This window comes from Eutrigla gurnardus, assembly GCF_963514095.1.
Source record: "Eutrigla gurnardus genome assembly, chromosome: 13".
NCBI lineage: Eukaryota > Metazoa > Chordata > Actinopteri > Perciformes > Triglidae > Eutrigla > Eutrigla gurnardus.
The window spans coordinates 27,995,467-28,019,938 of record NC_139936.1 but is presented as its reverse complement, the minus strand read 5'-3'; the positions used below and the strand labels follow the sequence as shown (position 1 = coordinate 28,019,938).

The window sequence follows — 24,472 nt, the reverse complement described above, 5'->3', positions numbered from 1 at the left end:
GAATTAAAAAAAATTAAAATGGGAAAACACGGAACACGGGATTTAGAAAAAAATTCAAACGGAAAACAGAATTTAGAAAAATTTAAATGGGAAAACACGGAACACGGGATTTTGAAAAAAATTATTAAAATGGAAAACAGAATTTAGAAAAATTAAAATGGAAAAATGAAATGTAGAAAAATTAAAAGTGGGAGAGCGGTATGAGCTACCATCTACAAACAAAATTAACTCAGGTTTTGCAAGTGGTTTGTCTAGTGGATCAGGACGGGGTGAGCATAATGATCAACTAAGATCAACTTTCACAACTATATGGCTTGCCATCAATTAGGGAAAGAAGGAGGGAAACCATGTTATGGGGTGATCAGCGTTCAATAGTAAGGTTAGGTTTGGAAAGAAGGATGAACTCATAACAAGTCTGTCTAGTCTGTTTCAGAGCGGAAGACACGATAGGAGACAGAGTGGGGGGCAAATAGTGTTTAGTGGAGATCCCAGTACCATGGAGGAGGTAGTTTCTACAGCGTGACTGAAATAAAAAAAAAGAAACTGGGACCCGGGATGAACAGAACAGGAGGAGAGGATAGTGGTTGGATCTGGAACTACAGGAAAAATAGGGTTAACACATTCATTAACTGCACTGAGGTCTTATAACTCATATTTGGGTTTGCTATGGGCAAAATGGGAGTGTTACAGGGGCTGGAGGGGTGCAATTCCAAGTTCTGCGTCGGGTTTAAGGGGATACTGGCGTTTCTTTGGGAGTGGTTTATCTGGGTTGACATTCATTTTTTTACACTAGAAGCAGAAAAAATCAGTCCTACAACATTAGGGTGGGAGGACCACAAAGCAGGAGGGATCTGGAGAGTAGATGGGAGGAGGTTGTGGATGGAGAAACAGGCTGGGGAGCTAGGTGTGGTTCTGTCTGCGAAAGGGCTGAAAAGATAACAGGTTGTGGGTCAAAAGAGACATTTACATTTACATTTAGGTCATTTAGCAGAGACACACAGGATGTACCCCAAAGAGCCAACCTTGTACAGTGGGTAACTGGCTACAGTATCACAAAATGTTTTGTCATTACAACATTGGAATAACTTACCATCTTGCCCAGCTCCAAGGTGTCGCATTTGTTAGCGGTAGCTACTGTGATATGGGGAACACCGTCATCCTTCTGAAACATAGGTTGTTGAGTGAGAGATAATTTTACATCGAGTGCAATCCCTGTATGACCAAAATATATATTATTAACATGCAAGAGGGAGGTTGCTCCTTCATCTTGCTCAGCTTTTTGAGTATACTCAGAATTTGGAACTGCATCGTGATGAGCTAGACAATGGAGTGAGGGAAACCAGAGTAAAGAGTCAGATATTTCAGAAATCAGCCAAGAAAGGAAAGGAGAAGTGGGTTGTTTGGTTATATGGTCATAGAAGTTGTAAAGAAAGTTGAGGAGGGGGCAACTGCCAAGCATAGGTCACTGATCGGGAAACCTGTTGTAGGTATAGAAAACACAGTATTAACGTTAGCATCAGGTACATCAAGATATAGCTACCCCATCAGGGGTGCATTAATGGTGCAGCCAAATTGACATAATAAATTACGACCCAGTAAGTTCAGAGCGGTATCAGTAGCCATTAGAAAGGCATGTTCTCCAGATAGGGGGCCTAATTCCACTGTCATTGGAGTACTAACTGGGTTTTGTTTAGTGATGCTGTGTTTACAACCTCAGAGGACAATTCAACGGAGGACAAGTCTTTGGGATTGATGGCAAGTCATATTATTCAGTTAATTTACCCCTCTTTTTTTTTTTTTTTTTTTTTTTTTAGAAGAGAGACAAAAAAATGTACAAGCGAAAATAATAATGAAACACTAATAAAAATTAAAACCAACATAATTATTAACGAGAAATGTAAAAAATGAAAACAATAAATTTACAAAAAAAGAACTAATATTAACAAAAGGTAAAAATTAATTAATATAGACAAAACAACAAACTAGTTAAAGATAAACAATAACACTTAAAAGGACAAAGTACTAACAGTATGTGAAACCTGAAATAATAAAATAGAAAATTTGTGTATCTAAAAAAAGACTAAAATAGCAACAGGTAGGTTGCGGACAATGCATTAAAACAGACAGACAACCAACTAGTTAGAGAAGCGATACTACTAACCAGTGTTGTGCCTGAACCTGTTCATTGAACGATAGTTCAAGAACTCGTTCATATTTTGGGTGAACGTGCACTGAACGTACTGTATTATGGTGTCTTGTGAACGGCACTCTCTCTCAGTTTAACTCCGTTCAATAGGGTGTATAGAGCATTCCAGGCAAAAACCAGGCAAAATAAAAAAAAATAAAAATGAAATACTGTGAAAATAAAAAAATTAAAATACAATAGAAATAAAAAAAAATATATTATAAAATGATTAATGAGAAAATAATACTAAAAATTGAGAACAATATTTTTACATAAAATAAAACGGGGCAAATTAATTAATACAGAAACAACCGGCTCAAGAGAAATGATCATACTAGAAGGATATGGTACAGTATTAGTTATGAGAAACAAGAAATCATAAAATTGAAAAAATACTTCATTGAGAACAACTACTCAATTCCAGCAATAATTCCTCACAGTAAGAAAACAACATATTTATGGCTGCAGCAGGCCTTAAATCACAGCAAAACACAAATACACAACATTGACAAACAAGACGTTACAATGAGCTCATACAACTCTCATATCGGTTATGCACACCTCATTCATTCAATATAACAATCTTTTACAAAGAGAAACACTGAAATCCATAAGATCACAGAGAATTTCACCATGCAAATCGTCATTATATTTCCAAGTAGGAATTACGATGACATGAATGGCGGACTGGTTACCCCATTAAAATGTCATCCACCTCGCATAACAATCCCTCATATAGAAAAATCCTCAATCACAGAGAATTCCACTATATAAACCGTCATTATACTACCAATAGGATTTAGGGGCAATATGAGTGGCGGACTGATTCACTCCACTAAAATTGTCCACCTCACATAACAATCCCTCACATAGAGAAACACTCAGACCCATAAGGTCACGGAGAATTCCACCATGCAAACTGTCATTATGCTACCAGTAGGATTCACGACAATATGTATGGAAGCCTGGTTACTCCATAACAATATCATCCACCTCATATAATAATCCGTTACACAGAGAAAAACTCAAACCCATAAGGTCACTTTATAGAGAATCGCACCATGTAATCCGTCGTTATACTACAAAAGGCCTTTTTTGCTTAAAACTCACCAGAACCTCCTGCAGTCAACCGCTGCTATTTGAAAATTTTAAATCGCGTTACCTGGGTCTATGGAAGATCTGGACATGAGACAGGGTATTGTGAATATCAGCAAAAGTTAGGAATTTTACAAGAGGCTTCCTTTACCCTTTGAATTTGGCGCCGATTGCTAATATTCAAAATCACTCCCTCCAGTCCAGACGTCCCCTAGCCCAGGGTTAGCGAGTTGCCGACAACGCCATATTGTGGAAGAAAAACTCTCCAGGTCCAATTCTGTGGCTGGTTCAAATGAGGTTTAGGGCCTGTCCACACGAAAACGTTTTCAGTGCGTAAACGCAGAAGTCCTGTGCGTTTCGCCCTGCCGTCCATACGGATCCGGCGTTTCCGCGGCGTGAAAACACACTTTTTTGAAACCAGCTCTCAGGGTGGAAAAGAAAAAAAACGCACCCCTCCGTTTCGTGATCGTTTTCGAGTGGACGGTAAAAAAAACGAAAACGCTGACGTCATCGCCCCGCTCCTCGACCCTCGAGCCTGACTTCTTCCCCTGTGACGTCTCGTAACAACAACAACAACGGCGGCCTCCATGCTCGTAGCAGATATTCTGCTCGTCTGTACGTCGGCGTATCAGGGCCACTGTATGAAAAAAAAACGGAGCCGAGAGAGGGGGGCGATATTCTGGGAAAAAAGTCGCAGATATGCTACTTTATTACGATGCTAACAAACAACCGCTAGCTAACTTCCCATGAATGTAGGCATTTATTTGTCTAATTAATCCATCCCAACGTGTGACAACGCCTCGTCAAGGTCCTTAGGATGACGGCTGTTGGTGCTTATTGTTGGTTTTATTTATATGGGCCAAATTGTCATCTTATGGGTGTTTATTGATCGGGTGGTCGGGCGGAGATTAGCCGTAACTCTCACGTGTTGCCATAGCAACGGCAAACATCCGGTCACGCTCCGTCTCTTCTTCTGCATTTTTGTAGCAGAAACAGCGCCGCATAAGGGCCTGGAATATGTACTACAGCGCGCTGAGTCGTTTTCAGTGGATTCGTGTGGACGCAGATTTTCTTGAAACGACGCCAAGGCAAAACGGAGAAAAAAAGTTAGTTTTGCTTCGTGTATACGGGGCCTTAATCACTGACAGTGGAGAAAGGGCAATGTCGCGTTGCCACACAGTCCATTCTAAATAATGTGAGGTGAGGGATAGCTTCATACACAGAACCAAAGGGGCAGGTCTAAACAGTGGATTTACATAGATTCAATACGCGTCTCTCCCAAGAGGAAGAGACGTCCTGAGACAACAGAAAGGTGTGACTTCCCTTGGAACAGCAGGGTTCTTTCTACATAGTGTCACAACAGGGGTCATTCATGAAGGCCTTGATCAAGTATGTGAGATGAAGGTGTTTCGGAGACGGTCCAGGAAGGGGGACAGATCAAAGGGTCTTTTCATCAAGATGGCAAGGGTTAAATACAATGAATACAGCTCAGCAGGACATTTGATGTTCCGAGAGAAAGGAATATTAGTATGAGATACAAATAAGAATTGTAAGGTAACACATTTTCTTCTACAACCGGTACCATGTCAGGCAACATTTTCATTGACTGGTGTGAGGGAAACATACAACGAAAAGCATTCATTACATGAAAAAACGTCATAAAGAAAATATGATTGATATGTGGAACTCAATTTATTGCGAACAAAAACAAGTTATAAAATGATATGATTTATTTAATCAAGAGCTACAAACTTTGCAGGATACTAACAATGCATGGGCGTGTGTACACACAACAGTACCGTGACTCACCACCCAAGCACAGTGCTAAAGACAGAAGAGAATCCGGTAATTTTCAAAATAACACGGCATTCATGCACGGATAGTTAATAAAGCGGAAATAAGCAAGATATTGATTTTTTTGACTGAAAGAATCAAGTGGTCAGTGGTCCCCAACCACTGATTTAGATGACTATCTATATTAGACAGGGTTTAGGCCCAAGTACAACAAGTAACTTCCGTTTTATGAGTTTAATTGCAGGTCATCCAGGTATATCGTCAATACACAGAGTTTACCTAGCCTTACCCAGTGTTGGTAATAACGGCGTTAGAGTATAACGGCGTTAGAGTATAACGGCGTTACTAACGGCGTTATTTTTTTCAGTAACGAGTAATCAAATTAATTACTTTTCCTATCGTTGCCGTTACTGAGAATGTAAAGTTGCGTGTTACTACAATTTGGTTGAATGAAGCGCAAGCTGTCAGCTTTGGCCAGTGCCACACATCAGCTGCCTGGATAGAGCAGGGTTGCACTACTTAATGGCCAGATTTTCATTTGTTTCTTTTTACCCAAATTTACATTTGTTTACACTTAAATTTGCACTTGCATTTTATTTTTATTCATTTTTTATTAGGGCCCAAGCGCCGACAACGTCGGGCTGCGAAGCACTATTGTTATTCGAATGTTTATTATTTTTACGGCAATTAAACTCGTGTTTTGGAGGCCTGAACATTAAAAAAAACTCACCAAAATTGGTGTGTGCGTAGAAATTACAGGAAATTGCGATATGGTAGCGGTTTCGCATTCGGCCATGAAAAAGTTGCTCGCTAGCGCCACCTAGTGTGTCTATTCGCCAGCCCTGCCACACCGTAACTCTGATTGACATGAAATTTTGCACACATGTGCAGACAAGTGTCCTCTACAAGAAATCCTCTTGGAGTACCGAAATTCTCCGGCATGTTGGATTTTATTAAAAACCTGACGTTGCTCATTCCTCAGACACCGTTGATCCGATTTAGAAAAAAAATTGGTGTGCGTACTTGTTAGCCCTAGCTGGGGTTATGGTCCAAAAGGTTTTGAAAATATGGTTTTATTCAGAATATATCGGCCAATGAACATAAGAGGGTTGTGCCACCAAAACGCAATTAGCATAACTCCATAACTTTTGGCCCAATAATTACGAATCTCGAAACCTATGTTGCCATAGCTTCAAAAAACATACATGTCAAGTTTCATAAAAATCGAGTAATGTGGGGCGCTTCCAAAAAATTCAAAAAATTTTAATTTTTGGCCATTCACAGGGGTTGTACTAAATCTAACTTGGACTATACCATTGATCCGATTGATACCAAAATTGGATAAATGGTTGGAAAGGCCTGAAGGACAAAAAGTTACCCAAAGATGTTCCAAAAGTTCCAAATAACGCCATGACTGTGCTATTTTGAACTTTCGCCAAAGGCATTAAAGCTGTTATAACTTCAGCGTTTCTTCTTCGATCTGCTCCAAAATATTCATACTTGATAAGAGTCCCATCCTGAACACATCAGCACTGCAATATTTAGTTTAGTTTTAGTTTATTAGTTTATTATGTCGAAGACAATCCCAGTTAATCAACTGTATCAATAACAGTAAAAAAGGCAGCTTTAGCCAACATGGCTAATATCCTGCTGCAGTCCCCGGCCAGATGACAATAGGCACCCTAAAAAGCAAAACAAAAAACAAAAACAATATATTACAGCACATTGATTAAAGGAGAGCGTTAGGACAGCTAGGAGACAGGATAAATCAATGAAGATAGGAGAGAACAGTGAAACATCAGTACAATCATGGAGAGACAACACATAATCGAGACATACAGAAGCAGCACATAAAACATAAAACATAGTCACACAGCAGCAACATAATCACACATCAGCACATAAAGCATAATCACACATCAGCACATACAATCACATTCAGGAGTGCGGACAGACATCACGTACTGTATAGACAGGCGGCATCCATGATCATGACGCAAAATAACACACAATTAGTGTGTGCAGGTGTAATTGTCGGCAAGCCATGTTTTTAACTTGGCTGTAAAAGTGGAGTATGTATGTGTATCTTTGATATGGGTGGGAAGTGAGTTCCAATTATGTATTGCTTTAACAGAGAATGATAACTGACCAAATGTACTTTTCTTGAGTGGGACTGATAAGTCACCACGTGTGGTGCTTCTAGTGATCTGAACAGTGCTGTGTTGGTTTATGAGTGAGTTCAGTGGAGGGGGAGCTAAACCATGCAGGATTTTAAAGACCAGACAGATGTTCCTGTATTTTATAACATCTTCCCGACTCAGAAGCTTGTATTTGTGTAGGATGGTACAGTGATGTGAGCTGTTCGGTTTCTGGTCCAAGACTTTAAGGGTCTGCTTATACAAGATTTCCAATGGCTTCAATGCTGAGCCATTGGTTTGTCCCCAGCTTGTGAGGCAGTATGTTAGATGCGACATGACCATGGCATTCACATATAATTTGGCAGCATTAAAAGTCATTGTGTTTCTTATATATTTAAAGTTTGCTAAACTGAACCTAACTCTTTGACTTACTTTTTTTATGTGCTTTTTGAACGTTAGATTGGAGTCAATAACAATTCCCAAATATTTGACCTCTGACACAATATCAATATTATGACCTGAGATTGTTATATTTGGCAGAATGTTACATTGCCTTTTAGTAAAAAACATTCCTACAGTTTTTTTTAGATTAAGTTGGAGGCAGGAGCAGTTTAGCCATTTAGAGATCTGCTCTAGCGCTGAAGTGAGTTTATCAGCTGCCAACTGCTTTGTCCTGGCATGCACATACATTACAGTGTCATCTGCATATAACTGGGTTTCCACATCAGGACAGACTGATGGCAGGTCATTAATATATAAAGAAAACAGTAGTGGACCAAGGATTGACCCTTGTGGTACTCCAGTATACAACTCAAGAGCTGGAGAAAGTTGGTTGTTAACAGCGACATGTTGACATCTACCAGTCAGGTAAGATTCAAACCAGCTAAGTGCTAATGGAGAAAAGTTGAAAGAGGATAGTTTGGCCAGGAGGACCTTATGGTTGACTGTGTCGAAGGCTTTGCGCAGGTCTAAGAACACTGCACCAACAACACCTCCTTTGTCAACCATAGCTCTGACCTTTTCTAAGAAAAGGCAGTTGGCTGTTTCAGTGGAGTAGTTGGCCCTAAAGCCAAACTGCATAGGATTAAGATTAAATTGACTGGTGTTCAAGAAGGAGACAAGCTGCTCTGATACCCACTTTTCAGCAACCTTGGATACTACAGGTAAAATGCTAATTGGGCGATAGTTACTGATGTTCTGGGGGTCATCTGATTTAAAAATAGGAGATACAATTGCAGTCTTCCATGCACTTGGAAATGCTCCCTGCAATATTGATAGATTTATGATTTGTGAGATAGGACAGGCTAGATGGTCTTTTAGAGATTTGAGCATTGCTGAATCCATCCTATATATATCCTTGGCCATTGAAGTTTTAAAATAATTAATTATTGCCTTAGTTTTTAGTTCAGAAATAGGTTGAATACAAAAAGAGGATTTACTATTATCAATTTTAATGATGGTTTCTGTTACTAAAGGAAATGTTTGTGCAATCTCAGTCACAGAGTCAATAAAATATTTATTAAAAGCTGAGGCAATTTTTGCTGGATCTTGTATTAGCTTGTCATTTATTTTCAGCTCTACCTGTTTCTTAGGCCTGTGGTTAATTCCCATTAAATTCTTAATTTGTTCCCAAATCAGTTTAGTGTTACCTTTTGCCTCATTAATAATTGTTATAAAAAAGTTGGCTTTGGCATTTCTAATGGCTTTCGTAACTTTGTTGCGTAACGAAGTGAACCTGTGCCTATCAATGATTAATTTCGTTTTCAGAGCTCTTTTCAGCGACAGGTCTCTTTCTTTCATCAAATTAAATATATCATTATTGAGCCAGGGAAGTGTATTGTTCTTATTTTCCCCCCTGTTTTTGACTTTTCGAGTGAACTCCTTGATTAAATTGTCTAACTTGGTTGCAAACAGGGCTGCACGGTGGTGTAGTGGGTAGCACTCTCGCCTCACAGCAAGAGGGTCCTGGGTTCGATTCCCGGGTCGGCCCGGGTTCCTTCTGTGTGGAGTTTGCATGTTCTCCCCGTGTAAGCGTGGGTTCTCTCCGGGTTCTCCGGCTTCCTCCCACAGTCCAAAGACATGCAGGATGGGGATAGGTTAATTGGTGACTCTAAATTGCCCGTAGGTGTGAATGTGAGTGTGAATGGTTGTTTGTCTCTACATGTTGGCCCTGTGATAGACTGGCGTCCTGTCCAGGGTGTACCCTGCCTTCGCCCAATGACAGCTGGGATCGGCTCCAGCCCCCCCGTGACCCTAAATACAGGATAAGCGGTAGAAAATGGATGGATGGATGGATGGATGGTTGCAAACAATCTGCAGTCTGCTTCCACATTGTTCCTGTTTAGTATGTCTACCCAATTGGTCTGTTGCACTGCTCTTTCAAAATTTACAAATTCTCTCTTTGGGATTCTAAGTTGTTCCATAGGTTTGTAAGAATGATGGAAACGCTTCTTTGTAAGTTTTCTGGACATTAATATTAAATTATGATCAGATAGACCAGTGAAGAAATTAAGTGTTTTGACAACTCTCTCGGGCTTGTTGCTGAATATTAAGTCTATCTGTGTCTGGGAAGACATAGTTATTCTTGTTGGTCCTTCTAAGATTTGCATAAAATCTAAACCATCCATTATCTGTTTAAGGGCTTTTCTATTTGTCTTGTCAAGCCAGTTACAGTTCAGATCCCCAAGTAGTATTACTTCTTTTTTAAAATCACATGCTTGAAGCACTTTTGTGCGCGTGGTTTTTCCTACTGACGCGGTGACTTTGAACGCAACGCCCGACCTGCAGGTCTGCTGGACAGAGGGAGTCACTCGGGTTTCCGTGTTGATATTGACTCAACACGGAAACCCGAGTGACCCGTGTTGATATTGACTCACAGTCAGAGCACCACCTAATGGCGACATGAAATGTGACTGATTTTATGCCCTTTTTCTGAGCAGCACCCCCCTCTAGGTTGGGTGTACACCCACAAAATATTTTTTCCTAGATAGAATGTGGAGATTTACAAAAAAGCCTCCTGGACCACCACCTAAAGTCAACATAAAATGGGCAAAAAAAAATTTTTAACCACCTGTGTATCAGCTCTGTGACTAAATAGTGGGGGAGGGGAAGGAAAAACACTAAGGGGACTCAGAGAGATGTCAGGAAGGCATGGAGAAGATGTGACCTCTGTCACTGTGTAACACCAGATCAACACTCAGGAAACTTTCAACACCTGCTTATGATTTTATTCATTGTCTCATCTGCTCCGCACCTCAAACAGCAGTCAGGGAGATAAATGGCTAAATCGCTTGTGTCTAAACTTGCGCCACGAGGAGGCGGCCGCAGCACAGGTAGGCAACTGCGATGCTGCCGTGTGACCACAGGCACTCCACGACCGCATGTGAGAGATGGATGCCTTTGAATGTCAATCGCTTGTGTCTCAACTTGCGCAACTAGAGGCGGCCGCAGCACAGGTAGCGTCCACGACACTGTCGTGTGACCGCAGGCACTCCACGACCGCATATGAGCGAGGGCCCGTCACGATACTGCTTGCAGTTTTAATTTTATTTATTATATTTATTTTTATATATATTTTTATTTCTATGCATATCATATGGCAGGCTGCAATCTATTGAGTTCAAATAAATACCAAATGTTCTAAAATACTGTATAGTGTTTTTATTCTTCAATCAGTTAATATTAACATCTTTGATGTTAAAGAGGGCTGCACGGTGGTGTAGTGGGTAGCACTGTCGCCTCACAGCGAGAGGATCCCGGGTTCGATTCCCGGGTCGGCCCGGGTTCCTTCTGTGTGGAGTTTGCATGTTCTCCCCGTGTAAGCGTGGGTTCTCTCCGGGTTCTCCGGCTTCCTCCCACAGTCCAAAGACATGCAGGATGGGGATAGGCTGATTGGTGACTCTAAATTGCCCGTAGGTGTGAATGTGAGCGTGAATGGTTGTCTGTCTCTACATGTCGGCCCTGCGATAGACTGGCGACCTATCCAGGGTGTACCCTGCCTTCGCCCAATGACAGCTGGGATCGGCTCCAGCCCCCCTGCGACCCTGAATACAGGATAAGCGGTAGACAATGGATGGATGGATGATGTTAAAGATGTTATAGAATGTAATAGCATTCTAGAACATAAAAAAATAACGTCAGTTACTTTGCTGAGTAACTAATTACTTTTACAATGTGCTGAGTTACTAACTCAATTACTTTTTAGGAGAAGTAATTTGTAACTGTAACTTATTACTTTTTTGAAGTAAGATGAACACTGGCCTTACCTAAATCTTATCAAGTGTCTATATATATATATATATATATATATATATATATATATATATATATATATATATATATATATTATTGATTATTGAATTATTGAAATACAACAGTTTTGTTCTTAACTGCAGCAATACAGCGGTATTAACAGTGATATTCTCTGTCTCTGCATGCTTGTGTGTTTAGACCAACGATGCTTCAGGGAACACATGGAACTGGCTGTACTTCATCCCCCTCATCATCATCGGTTCCTTCTTCATGCTCAACCTGGTGTTAGGTGTGCTGTCAGGGTGAGTACACACTGAAGATGACCTCAAGATTTCTCCATTCTGAACCAGACCTGTTTTGCCACGTGATGGCTCCATTAGCTCAATTTAAAGTCAAATGACAACTTTGTTGTGCTGTCTGTCAAAGTGACTCTGCAGAGCACAAGTATACAAGAGGCTGTGTTGGTATGAGTGTCTTGCTACAGGCTGTAGAGAAGTCGTTGTGCATACATGCAGGTATATGCCATATGCTCACACAGAATTTGTGTTGCCTTTGTTCATAACGGATAAGGGATACACAACACGCAGCTGTAATAATCTCAGATCAGCATTATAAAAGCATTGCCACTGCCAACTTATCAGTGGCTGATCTAGGATTTTTCTGAGTAAGGGGCCATCAAGGGGCAACAGTATTCATAGAGGGGCCAAGTATTTGTCTGACATCCTTGCACACAATCCCGTTTTGGTAAGGTATATACATTTCACAGTCACACCATGTTCAAACACTTAATCAAACACGTAATTTAAAAAAGCTCCTTACCAATTTTACATGCATTTTTACTGTACATAGACAAAATGCTCTCAAACACACACAGCATGTGAGAAAAGCATTTTATTCATTTTTTAAAACCTTTTTACTTTTTCACAAATACCATCGGTTCAAAATATCTCTCACAAACATACACAAAGTTGCATGTGGGTGACTACTGTACATTTCGCTCCCCTAAAACAGCATTATTCTTCAGTTTTTGTGACAGGAACTGAACCGTCTCACAAATTAATTCATGTCTAATGCTTTTGCTCATCGAGACTCAATGCTCAGCACCCCAAGATGACTCAAACGCTCATCTGTCATTGTTGTTCGTAGATGATTTTTAATCAAACTTAGGGCTGAAAAGCTGGCTATTTTTCCGAGCCCAAACAGCTCATGAAACACCTCCTTGAATGGTTCTAGGAATACTACAAATTCTAGAAGTGTAGTAAGCCTCTGCATCCCACTTTTTTCTTTCCTCTCCAAAACTCTCTTGATCTGATACAGCTCGTTGGACAAGTCATCAACATTTGAATCAAAAATCTTGGCAAAGGAAAAAAGAGCCTCTTCTTGTAAAAAGGTGATGCTTTGAGGGTGAAGTGCTTGGATTCCCTTCATGATTGTGCAGTTTGGCTTAGAGAAACGTCTTTGCAGTTCACCAGTCATTGAATCGAGCACTGGATAGAAAGCATGTCTTTTAAAGTTTTCCTTGTCGTTTCCATCAACTCTACGCTCACCACTTGATGTAGTAAGTATGTAATCACATAGCCGCCTATTCATCTTAGGCTGCCTCCTCTCAGTCCTTTCCAAACTTAGATCACACTTTACAGCCATTCCTCCACCTCTTTCCACACAACCTCAAAAAAGGCCTCACTCCTGTATTGCTGCAATGTGTCAAGTAAAGACTCCACAAGACTGACCGCTGCTGCGAGGTCCAGTGAGGGAGACTGTAGCATGCCTGACAAAAACTTGGACTGACCCAGAACTTTCTTGAAAGTTACCAAAAGTCCAATAAAGCTAAGATCAATTTGAGCTAGTAAGCCACGGGCATCTACTGCCCGATCACCGTGACTTTCCAGCCCAATTTCTTGCAGTAAACGGTACACTGCTGGGAGTCTATCAAGCAGATTGCGGCAGGCTGTGTACCTGCAAGCCCACCTAGTGTCACTTAGCTTAGGAAGGTCACGAGGCTGACCATCATACATTTCTCTCTGAATGTCATGCCATTTTGTGTGCACATATTATCCAGACAAAAAACAATATCGTTTTTGAAGAAGTGAGAAAAAGCAATCAGCCTCAGAGACTGACTTCTTCACACTATCAACAATCACAAGGTTCAAACAATGAGCATTACAGTGCACATAAAAAGCATATTTTAATGGTTTTGCTGGTGTATTTAGCATTACCATGAGCTTTCATGCGCTTCTCTAGAAACAAATTGTGCTTAGTTATCTCTTCTAATATAGCCAAAAAGTTGCCTCGGTTATCCGAGTCCTCAGACTCTCTGTGACCCCTCTGGGAAATGTTCTGTGTGGCAGTTAAAAGCAAGACTTCTGCAATAGTTTTAATATATGCCTGATTCTCCATAATTTTCTTTTCTCTCTCTTTGTTAATAGAATCTATTATGCATGACTTTGTTTGAGTGGCCATTTCGTGCTGCTTCCACGCATTTTGGTGGTGCTCTGATTTGGAGTGGTCTTTAAATCACCTTCTTTACACAAAGCTTTCTTCCAGTTGGAGAAGTCAGTTTCTGTTCTGAATACATAGGATGGGGCATTTGGAAGGGGAAAATGGCGGCAGGTATAACAAAATACAGAGTCTCTACTGATGGAGTACTCCAACCATGTGTAGTCTCTGTACCACGACTCATTGAATGCCCTCTTGCGGTTGCCATGTTGCGTCTTGGGGAAAACCTTAAGGACAGGCTGCACAGGACCCCCTGCTCTTGACTGGGAAATGTCTGGTGAGAAGCAAATTAAATAATATTTGGAGTCAATTGTTAATATCCCTCAACTTTTAACTTTCATGGCATTCAGAAACAGTACGTGTATGAGTGCATAATTCACTGAAATCTAAAGACCATTTACAGAATGAAATGCATGCCATCAGGTCCTACTGGAGCAGAACAATCCTTTGACATCTGCACAGGACTCTGTGCACCACACTGGAAGATGTCTGAAAGCAGCAAATGACAAATTATTTAACATAAGCCTACTGTCACAATACATATGCAAGCAGTTATTACTTTCCAAGATAGCCGCTTACCATCACATCCTGCAGGATCAGCATTGATTGGTGACTATGGCGGCTCAGCAGAATAGGGGGGTTAAGTCACCAACTTCACCAACTTCACTTTAGTTGTCCGTATCAGAGAGAGTCCTGTCCCAGTTTGTGGCTAAAACACAAATATGTGTCAAACTCCAAGCATGTATTCAGCTGAAACCATGTTGTCTACAACACCACATTATTTATTTAAAACTGAAGGAAAGACTTGAAAGCTTGAAATATAAAAGTGAGTTGTGGTAGATGTGGTGATATACGGACCAACAAAAATTAAAGCCATTACATTAAAGTTGTGGTAAATCTTATTACCATTAGGTGTAAGAACTCAGTGAACTTATTTGCCATTTCACAAGATAACAATATCAGACATTTCATACCCTAAATTATTTCTGACCTGATGAAGAGGGACTGGAGGTGCCCTGCTCTTGACCAGCCTCTGGTCTACCGTATTCTGCTGCTCTCTCCCTGCACTCACCCTGCTCATTTTCAGCGGCTGGCAGACTCACTCTTTTGCTCAAAAACTGCTGAATTCCCGCCTGAGACTGACCCTTTCTTTTCATATTCTTCTCTATCACTGCCAAACATTATAGTTAATGTTAACACACAAATGCAAATTACAAAGAAGTACATGAATTAGCATACATGAATCCACTCGCACTGCGTCTTTTTATTCGTGATCCCGCTGCTGTGGCCACTAAATTAAATTATTTTCCGGGCCTCCACCGCCCCAACAAGTGTCTCTTCTCCGTTTCTGAAAAGTTAAATTTCTTCGCTATTTTTCTGACCTGTCGCCGTGATTCACCACACGGAAACGATTGCATGCCGGCTCATTAATATAGTAAAATGTGGGCGTGTACAGGGCGGGATTCAGGTACGCACACTTGTAGGTGATCCTGTGATTTATAAAGGGAACATTGCGTACAGCTTGCGTGCGCACAGTTTTATAAATCAGATTTTTTTGGCAAACTTTGGCTTTTTGGCTTACATACACTTTTAGTAAGGATCCTACGCACAGTTTTATAAATGAGGGCCCTGGTGTCGCAAAGGCTGGAATTTCTTTGGCACGGGCCGAGAGTGGAATTTGCCAGTAGCCTTTCAGCAGATCAATTTTGCTCACGAACACAGCAGAGCCTAAACGATCAACACAATCATCGTTGCGCGGCAGGGGATGACTATCAGGTTTCGTAACGGCATTGACTTTCCTGAAATCAGTGCAAAAACGCACCGACCCATCACTTTTAGGCACCAATAAACACGGACTACACCACGGACTGCAGCTAGATTCTGCAATACCGTTCTCCAACATAAATTTCACCTCCTTTTGAAACAAACCCCTCTTAAGTGGATTTGCACGATAGGGATGCTGTTTAATAGGGCGCTTTGCACCCACGTCAATGTTGTGAACAATCGCTGTTGTTTGGCGAGGCACATCAGGGAAAAGATCCACATGCAAGTTAATTAATGAGATGAGGTCTTCACGGCCTGTGGCCGGCAAATGTGACAAAAAAGAACTCAAGTTACACAGCACCTCAGAGTTCTTCATTCTGCCTTCAATTACCTCCACTGAGGGAAGGCGACCCTCATCGTCATTCACTGATTCAGCCACGGCACCCTGCTGATCAGACAGAGTGGCAGCCGCGGATCCTAACGGAGCGGCAACTTCAGCACCACACGCAGTGGACAGCGCCACTCGCGCGTCGGGACCTGTTCGATCACAGTAAAGCTTCAAGCGATCAATGTGACACATTGTGGTTTTCCTTCTATGATCAGGGGTTGCAATGACGTAGTTAAGATTATTCACCCGCCGCACAACCTCATAAGGACCACTGTAACGAGGCTGTAATGCAGCGCCCATCACAGGAATCAGGCCCAGCACACGATCGCCAGGGTGAAATTCACGCGCCACAGCGGTTCTGTCAAACCTTTGCTTCATGCGTTTTTGACAGACACCTAGATTTTCCTTGGCTAAATCACATGCACGACAAAGCTGGAAACGCATTTTAGAGACATAATCGGACAGATCGCCATACTCCTTGCTTTCCGTTAGAAACAACTTGTGTAACAATTTTAACGGTCCACGCACTGTGTGCCCTTACACAAGCTCCGACGGACTGAATCCCAGACTCTCTTGTACAACTTCACGTACGTCAAACAGAGCCAGCGGCACACCCTCATCCCAGTCTCGCTCGAATTCCAGACAGAAACTTTTAAGCATTGATTTTAGAGTGAGATGGAATCTTTCTAGTGCACCCTGAGTTTGAGGTCGATAAGCTGTGGACTGCACATGTTTAATTGCGAGCTGACGCATTGCCTGCGCAAATACACGGGACATGAAATGACTTCCACGGTCAGTCTGCACGGTCTTCGGAAGGCCAAACATAGAGAAGAAATCAATCAAAGCCTTGACAATGGCTGGAGCCTTAATTTTCCGTAAAGGGACAGCATGAGGGAACCGTGTTAACGTACACATAATTGTGAGTAAATGTTGATTACCGGACTTCGTCCGAGGCAACGGACCAACACAATCCAAAATTACATGTTCAAGCGGCTCGGAGGAGACAGGTATTGACTGTAAAGGCGCAGGAGGAACGACCTGGTTAGGTTTTCCAATAACCTGACACACATGACACGTACAACAGTATTTTGCAACATCACGGTTAACACCTGGCCAATAAAAATATCGGGTGATACGATCCAGTGTCTTTGTCACACCCAAATGACCAGATAAATGGTGATCATGAGCAACGCTCAATATGTGATCACGATAACACACGGGGACAACAATTTGGTAGAAAACCCTCCACTCATCTCGCGCCGAGGCTGTAAGAGGTCTCCATTTGCGCATCAAGACACCCTCTCGCAAAAAGTAGCCGTGAGGAGAATGCTCAATATCTATTTCGGCCACAGCCTCGACAAAGAGCGAAGCGAGAGACGGGTCGTTTCTCTGTTCCTTAATTAAGTGCTCACGACTCACAGACACTTGGACCTTGGACAGTGATTCAGAATCAGCCGGCAAATCACTAACATCGAGTGAGGGTTTTACAAAAAATGTATCACAAAGACCAAATGATTCATCCTCAACCTGGGTTTCTTTTGCACGCTGTGCCATAGCACGCGTAACGACGCTAGCTTGAAAAACTCCAGGAAAATTTTCATTTAAATCGTCCGGACATTGAGAGATTGGAGAGTTAGTTACTACGGGCGAAGGAAACACCATGCCTCCCATAACATCATTGCCCAGCAACACTTGCACATTTTTAATTGGGAGAGTACGACGTACACCCATTTTAAAGTCACCAGCAACTAAATCCGAAACAAGTGCCACCTCATGGAGAGGGACATTCACAAAGCCCATTTCGAAACCTTGCACAAGGATATTCTCGCCAGCATAAGACTTTTCACTAAATGGCAAAACACTCTCCAGGATGGAACTTTGCGAAGCAGCTGTAAGTATGTTCACAGGCACACGCACCTCGCGGTTGCCTGTTAAAGCAATGTAGCCCGTTGACACAAACGGAGCAAAGACATCACTCACTTTCTCGTCTTTCCGAGACGTCGGAGGAAATGTGGAAACACAAAGACCTAACTCTGAGCCTGTCTTAGGCGTGAACTTAACCTTATTGTCACGTTTCAATTTAAAACAATTAGCGATAAGATGCCCACGCTTATGACAGTGCCCACAAACCATTGGATCCTTTAGACGAGTCACACGTTTATCATCATTTTGAGCATGTTCCACTACAGTTTCTTTGGCCACATTAAAGTTCCGTTGCTGACCATAATTCTGAAACTTAACAGGATAAGAGATTGCATCTTTTCTTGCAAGCACATATTCGTCAGCAATTACAGCAGCGCTAGACAGCGTAAGATCTTTGTGCTCACCCACATATGTGGCTACATTTTTAGGTAGGGAATTCCTGAAATCCTCAACAATGAATAAATCACGGAGACCCTCAAAAGTCGTTACTGTGGTGGAAATCAGTTTATGATCACCTGATGAGAAATAAGAATGCAACTCCTAACAGAGCTTTTAGTAATTTATTCTATAAAGAGTCCAAAAACAGGCTAGCAGTCGCTACAGACAGACTGTAAACAGACAAAGTCTAATAAGTCAAAGCCCTCGCAAACAGGGTGTCCAAGCGGACCGCATCACCGACATACAGCTTCAGAGCAAATTATCTGGCCAGATAGGGGCAGACTCCTTAAGAGTCTGACCAAGTCTTCAGTCTTGAGAAGGGCTTTTATACAGTTGTTTGTGATGTGTCATCAGAGAAGCATTGTTCCGTTGTTTGTGTAGACGGAGAACTTTGTCCAGAATGTGGTGTTTGAACCACTCATCAGTGTCCATAGATCCATATTGACTTGCCAGCTGTGCTGGTGTCACAAGATGCATTTTACAACTCATGTAACACATGACATGACTTAAGTGCAGAATACAGGTTACCTCATGACACACATGGAATAGTATGAGTTAAAACTACTCAAACTACTAATTATACTATAATGAACTACTAAATGAAAAATTCCCATCACAGTTACTTTCTGTGAATTTAGCCAACGATTACAGAGCATCTCTTTCTCTCGAACAAACTCAACATAAGTCATCGATTCACGCTTCTGATAATTACGAAACTTTTGCCTGTATGCTTCAGGTACAAGCGAATAAATATGCAGCACAGCTTGCTTTACCTTATCATAGTCTGCCGCATCTTCTAAGGACAATGAGGAATATGCCTGCTGGGCCTTGCCTTGGAATATGCTTTGTAAAGTCATCGGCCACAATTCGCGAGGCCATTTAAGAACTGTAGCAACTCTTTCAAAATGTGCGAAAACTTATCAACCTCCCTCTCATTAAAGGGCCGAACAAGTTTAATATTACGTGTAGCATCAAAACCGACATGTCCGACAGGGATACGAACACCAGACTGAAGAGCTTGGATCTCCAACTCTTTTAAGTGAATAGCCTGTTTCATCTCCAAGTCTTTTATTCTCAGTTCATGCTCTCTGCGCTCTCTATCACGCACTGCTTGGCTTTCAGCCTCTAGCTGTGATTTCTCTCTTTCCCACGCAACCTCTTTTTCGCGAAGCTCTAAACGCTTCCATTCCGCTTCCAGTTTTAGTAGGTGTAAAGTCCGGTTTACCAGTAGATGGCCGAGCAGGAGTTTCAGGACTTTCTTTTACCAATACCCCCATGTCGCGTAGATCAGCCACTAGTTTTTCCAGGAGATCCGCTTTGACAGGCGAACCACAAACTTAAATTTTAAAGTGGCCAGCAACGCGCACAAGATCATCTCTAGTAATGGACGACAAGGCCTCCAAAGAAGGAGCCTGCACAAAAGCTTCGAGGTCAAACATAATGCGTTGCACAACAACAACAACAAAAAAGTTAAAGAAATACTCAACGCGCAAGTGGCGGAAAAAAATATCACCGTAACGCTAATCGTACTTCCAACTATCTTACTTGAAAAACGCCATATGGTCAAAAAAAAGGCACAGCTAGGGTTCAGACGACTGGACGAGCCCCCATTATTATGTTACGTGTCCACAGAAAGAATACTGGTACAACATAACATAATAAGAGTCAAGACAGAGGGTGACGGTTTAGGGTTTTATTACCGTTCTCCAGAACAAAAAAAAAAAAAAAGATGAACAAGGTGGTGATTTATGTAGTTGTAGGGGGTGTATGCTGTGTAAAACAAAACAGAAAATAAACCTAAGACTATCTAACTCAAAAGAAAAGCAAACCTCCTGGCTCCCGACCCTGAACAGAAAACACAATGGAGTTAGGTGAGTCTTCCGGGAAACTATCTTCCCTACACTCCCTGAACCTAACATAAAACCGTGCCAAAAAGACCCGCCACCAATCACCACCCGCTCAGCAATGACAAAAATGAACTAAGGAATGTTTAACCAAAGTTTCAAAAGAAAGCTGGGTCCAAACAAAGGACAATGGCGGCGTGTAACGCCGACGCAGCGCCATTGCGCCCAGCAATGACCATACCCAGCAGAGACAGCAGCCCGCACTCGAAGAGAGGCGGTACCGTGAGAGCCGAAGAAAAAAAGGACCCGCCAGTCCCGGAGACGGCTGTCTTTTATAGACTCCGCCCCCGCCGCGTAATTAGCCCCATCTCGGGCTGCCTGGGCTGGAGACAGACGCGGGTGACAGAAGATCGACGCATACAATATTCACTCATAATGCAGCGGTTAAGGACTCCAGCAGTATCTGCGTAACAGGAGGCATAGGCTGAAATGGTGTCCGCCTTCTTGACTGCAGACTGGCAGTTCCACAGCCCCCCTAGACCAGTGACGAAGTCCACAGAAATGTGGGACCACAGACGATGAGGAACTGGCAGAGGGTGTAGGAGACCAGCAGGAGCCTGGAGCGAGGGTTTGCGTTGATTGCAGGTGGGGCAGGCGTTGACGACCTCCTTGGTCCTCAGGATCCCAGGGTGGCAGGTGATTTGGTAGCTGTGGGCCCACTGACCTCGGACTGAAGGTTGGGTGGCACGAACAGACGATTGGGAGGACAGGCACTGGGGCCGGGTTGGTCCTGGACGGCAACCCTGACTCTCTCTTTGACCTCCCAGGTGAGTGTGGCGACCATGCGGGAGGGTGGAAGGATAGTATCCGGGACAGCAGAGTCCTCCTCCTCTTCCTGGAATTGCTGGGACAGGGCGCTGGGCTTGACGTTGCGGGACCCCAGCCGATACAAGAGGGTAAAGTTGATTCAGGTGAGAAACAGCGACCAGCCAGCCTGCTGGGAGTTCAGACGGCTGGGGGACCGGATGTATTCCAGGTTTTTGTGGTCCGTCCAAACCAGAAATGGCAGCTTAGTCCCTTCAAGCCAGTGTCGCCATTCCTCCAAAGCCAGCTTGACGGCAAGGAGCTCTCTGTTGCCAATTTCATAATTCCTCTCGGCTGGGGTTAACCGCCTGGAGAAAAAGGCGCAGGGATGCAGCTTCTGGTCGGTAGAGAACCTCTGTTTAAGTACACTCCCACATCGGAGGCATGGACCTCGACCCCAAACTGCCGTTCCGGGTCTGGCATGACCAGAATGGGGGCCGAGGTCTTTACCGTGTCTTTAGGGCCTGGAAGGTGTCCTGGGCGGCCGACATCCGCTGGAATAGCACTTTCGAGGACGTGAGGGCTGAGAGGGGGGCTGCCACCATGCTGTAACCGCGGATGAACCTCCAGTAAAAATTTGCGAAGCCCAGGAATCATTGAAGCTGCTTGCTGGAATCCGGAACAGGCCAGGCAGTGACGGTGAAGACTTTGGCGGCGTCGATTTGCACTGTCCCCCTCCCGACGATGTACCCCAGGAAAGAGACAAATGGGACGTGGAACTCACATTTCTCCACCTTGACTTATAGGGAGTTTTCTAGGTGGCATTGCAGGACCACCTGGACCTGATGGATGTGTTCGTCTCTGGACTGGGAGAAAATCAAGATGTCATCGAGGTAGACAAACACACATTTGTTTAACATGTCTCTCAGAACCTCATTGACCAGGACCTGGAAGATCGCCAGGGCGTTGGTGAGGCTGAAGGGCATCACCAGGTATTCGTAGTGGCCGGAGGGAGTGTTAAACGCCATCTTCCATTCGTCCCCCTCCCGGATTCGGAACAGGTGATAGGCGTTACGTAGATCCGTTTGGTGATGATAGTGGTGCCTTCAAGGAGCTCGAAGGCGGATGCAATGAGGGGCAGGGGATAGCGATTCTTGACCGTGATATTGTTCAGGCCCCGATAGTCTATGCATGGCCGAAGCATCTTATCCTTTTTGGAAACAAAGAAGAACCCAGCTCCTGCTGGGGAAGATGAGGGGCGGATGAGGCCTGCCGCCAGAGAGTCCTTAATATATTTGTCCATGGCCTGTCTCTCGGGGGCAGCAGGGAATACAGGCGGCCTCTAGGCGGGGTTGAGCCGGGTTGCAGGTCGATGCCGCAGTCGTAAGGTCTATGATGCCGCATTTGTAAGGTCTAAGGCCTTGGCCTTGCTGAACACCTCCCGAAAGTCAAAGTATTCCACAGTGACCCCCAAGATGTCTGATGCGATGCTGGAGAAGGTGGTCGGCTCGGGTGCGGTGACTTGCGTCATGCAGACCTGATGGCAGGATGGACTCTAACCTAGGATGGCCCCGGTGGCCCAGTTGAGGTAGGGGTTTCGCTGCCGGAGCCAGGGGTACCCGAGCAGGAGCGGATGGCAAGGAGACTGCAGGATGGTGGTTGCCCACGGTAAGCATGCAGATGGGTACTGTCTGGTGGGTGACCATCTTCATAATAATAATAATAATATAATAAATTGAAATTATATAGCGCCTTTCAAGGTACTCAAGGTCGCTTCACAATAAGAGTGCGTATGTGAAGTGAGTCAGTGTAAATGCACAGGGCACTAGGGTAGGGTAGGGTGAGTGTGTAGGGGGGGGGGGGGTCAAAGGCCATAAGCCATAATCAGACAGCCATCCAAGGCCTTGACTGGAACCGGGCAGGGCAGGAGTACTCGGTTGACCCCTAGCTGTAGTGCTAGGATATTGTCCATAATGTTCACATCAGAACCAGAGTCTATGAGGGTAGCCAGAGTCTGAATGCCTCGGGGCAGCAGTAATTGGACTTGACAGAGGGGACGTCGGTTGGAGAGGGATCTGGAAGTGTGGCTCACCAGGACCTCCTCCCTTACTGGTGAGCCCGGCCTTTTACCGGAGACTTGGCGGCGAAGTGCCCCCCCTGGCCACAGTAGAGGCAGAGATTCCCCACACGTCGTCTCTCTCTCTCTCTGCCGGGGTGAGACCGGCCCGCCCGACCTGCATGGGCTCAACCTCCCTCGCGGGTTGCTCTGCAGGCGGAGGTGATGGTTGGGGAGGAGTTGACGGGCGGCGGATCGGACGTTGATCCGCGCACCTCTTGCGTCATCTGGCCTGGATGTGTCTATCGATGCGGGAGCTGAGCTTGATAACGCCATCGAGTGAAGAGGGCAGGTAGTGGGACACCAACTCGTCTTTGATATAGTCCGCGAGTCCCACGAGGAAAACCTCGACTTGTGCTAGCTGATTCCACTCACTCAGCCGAGCCTGGATGCAGAAATCGATAGCGTAGTCGACCACGGAGCTGGACCCCTGGCCAATCCCCAGGAGACCACCAGAAGCATCAGGACCCCACGATGCCACTCCAAACACCCTGCGAATTTCAGCTGAGAAAGGCTGATTAGGGGCGTGGTGGACCGATGATTGGCAGGAGGATGAGGAGTGCTAAGAGGGAGGACTATGACACAAAGAGTACGGCCTGAGCCTGGCTGGGAACGCTGCTTTTATTTTTGAGCAGCTTCGTTCAGAATCGTGACATTAAAAAGGCACCAGAAACACAACCAGTACCATGACAGGTGCGTAAGGAAGCAGGAAGCCCTCTACCAATTCATTTCATACACTTGTGATTTAATGAGAGATAGGGCTCAGTTCCAGCAGCTCCTCCTTACTGTTTGACCGTTTGCATTTACATTTACATTTAGGTCATTTAGCAGACGCTTTTGTCCGTTTGCTGTATTTACATTTCATTTGTGGTTTTAGTTTTGTTAAATAAAAATATTATATAATTGAAACATCATTAAATTATTATCACTGTCCACACACATTTTTCAACACAGTTCCAATTACTATATGTCTGCATGAAAGTTATTGTTGCACATTTGCAACCTTTTTTTTTATGAATGGCAGAGGTGTGCAGCACTTTATATGTTCCTCTCGCAAAGAATTGTGGGTCGGCATGATCTCCTTTCCTTTCGAATAGGAAGGTCTGTTGTATTCTATGCTAAAGCAGCTCTGAAAGGATCATTGGAGCTCCTTTCCTTTGCATTTACAGAATTTGAATGGCCACTTATTTACTTCCGGGTCACTTCTTCAGTTAGCAACCTTCCTTAGCAAAATAG

At 43.5% G+C, this 24,472-nt stretch overlaps 1 protein-coding gene across 1 annotated transcript in view; it reads left to right on the top strand.

Annotated features, from left to right (window-relative positions):
* cacna1ba (calcium channel, voltage-dependent, N type, alpha 1B subunit, a) overlaps positions 1-24,472 on the top strand; it is a 320,635-nt gene that overhangs the window by 100,723 nt on the left and 195,440 nt on the right. Inside the window, exon 7 of the mRNA XM_084024282.1 lies at positions 11,662-11,765. Within this exon, the coding sequence (XP_083880408.1) occupies positions 11,662-11,765 (104 nt within the window). The remainder of the gene's footprint in view (positions 1-11,661; positions 11,766-24,472) is intronic.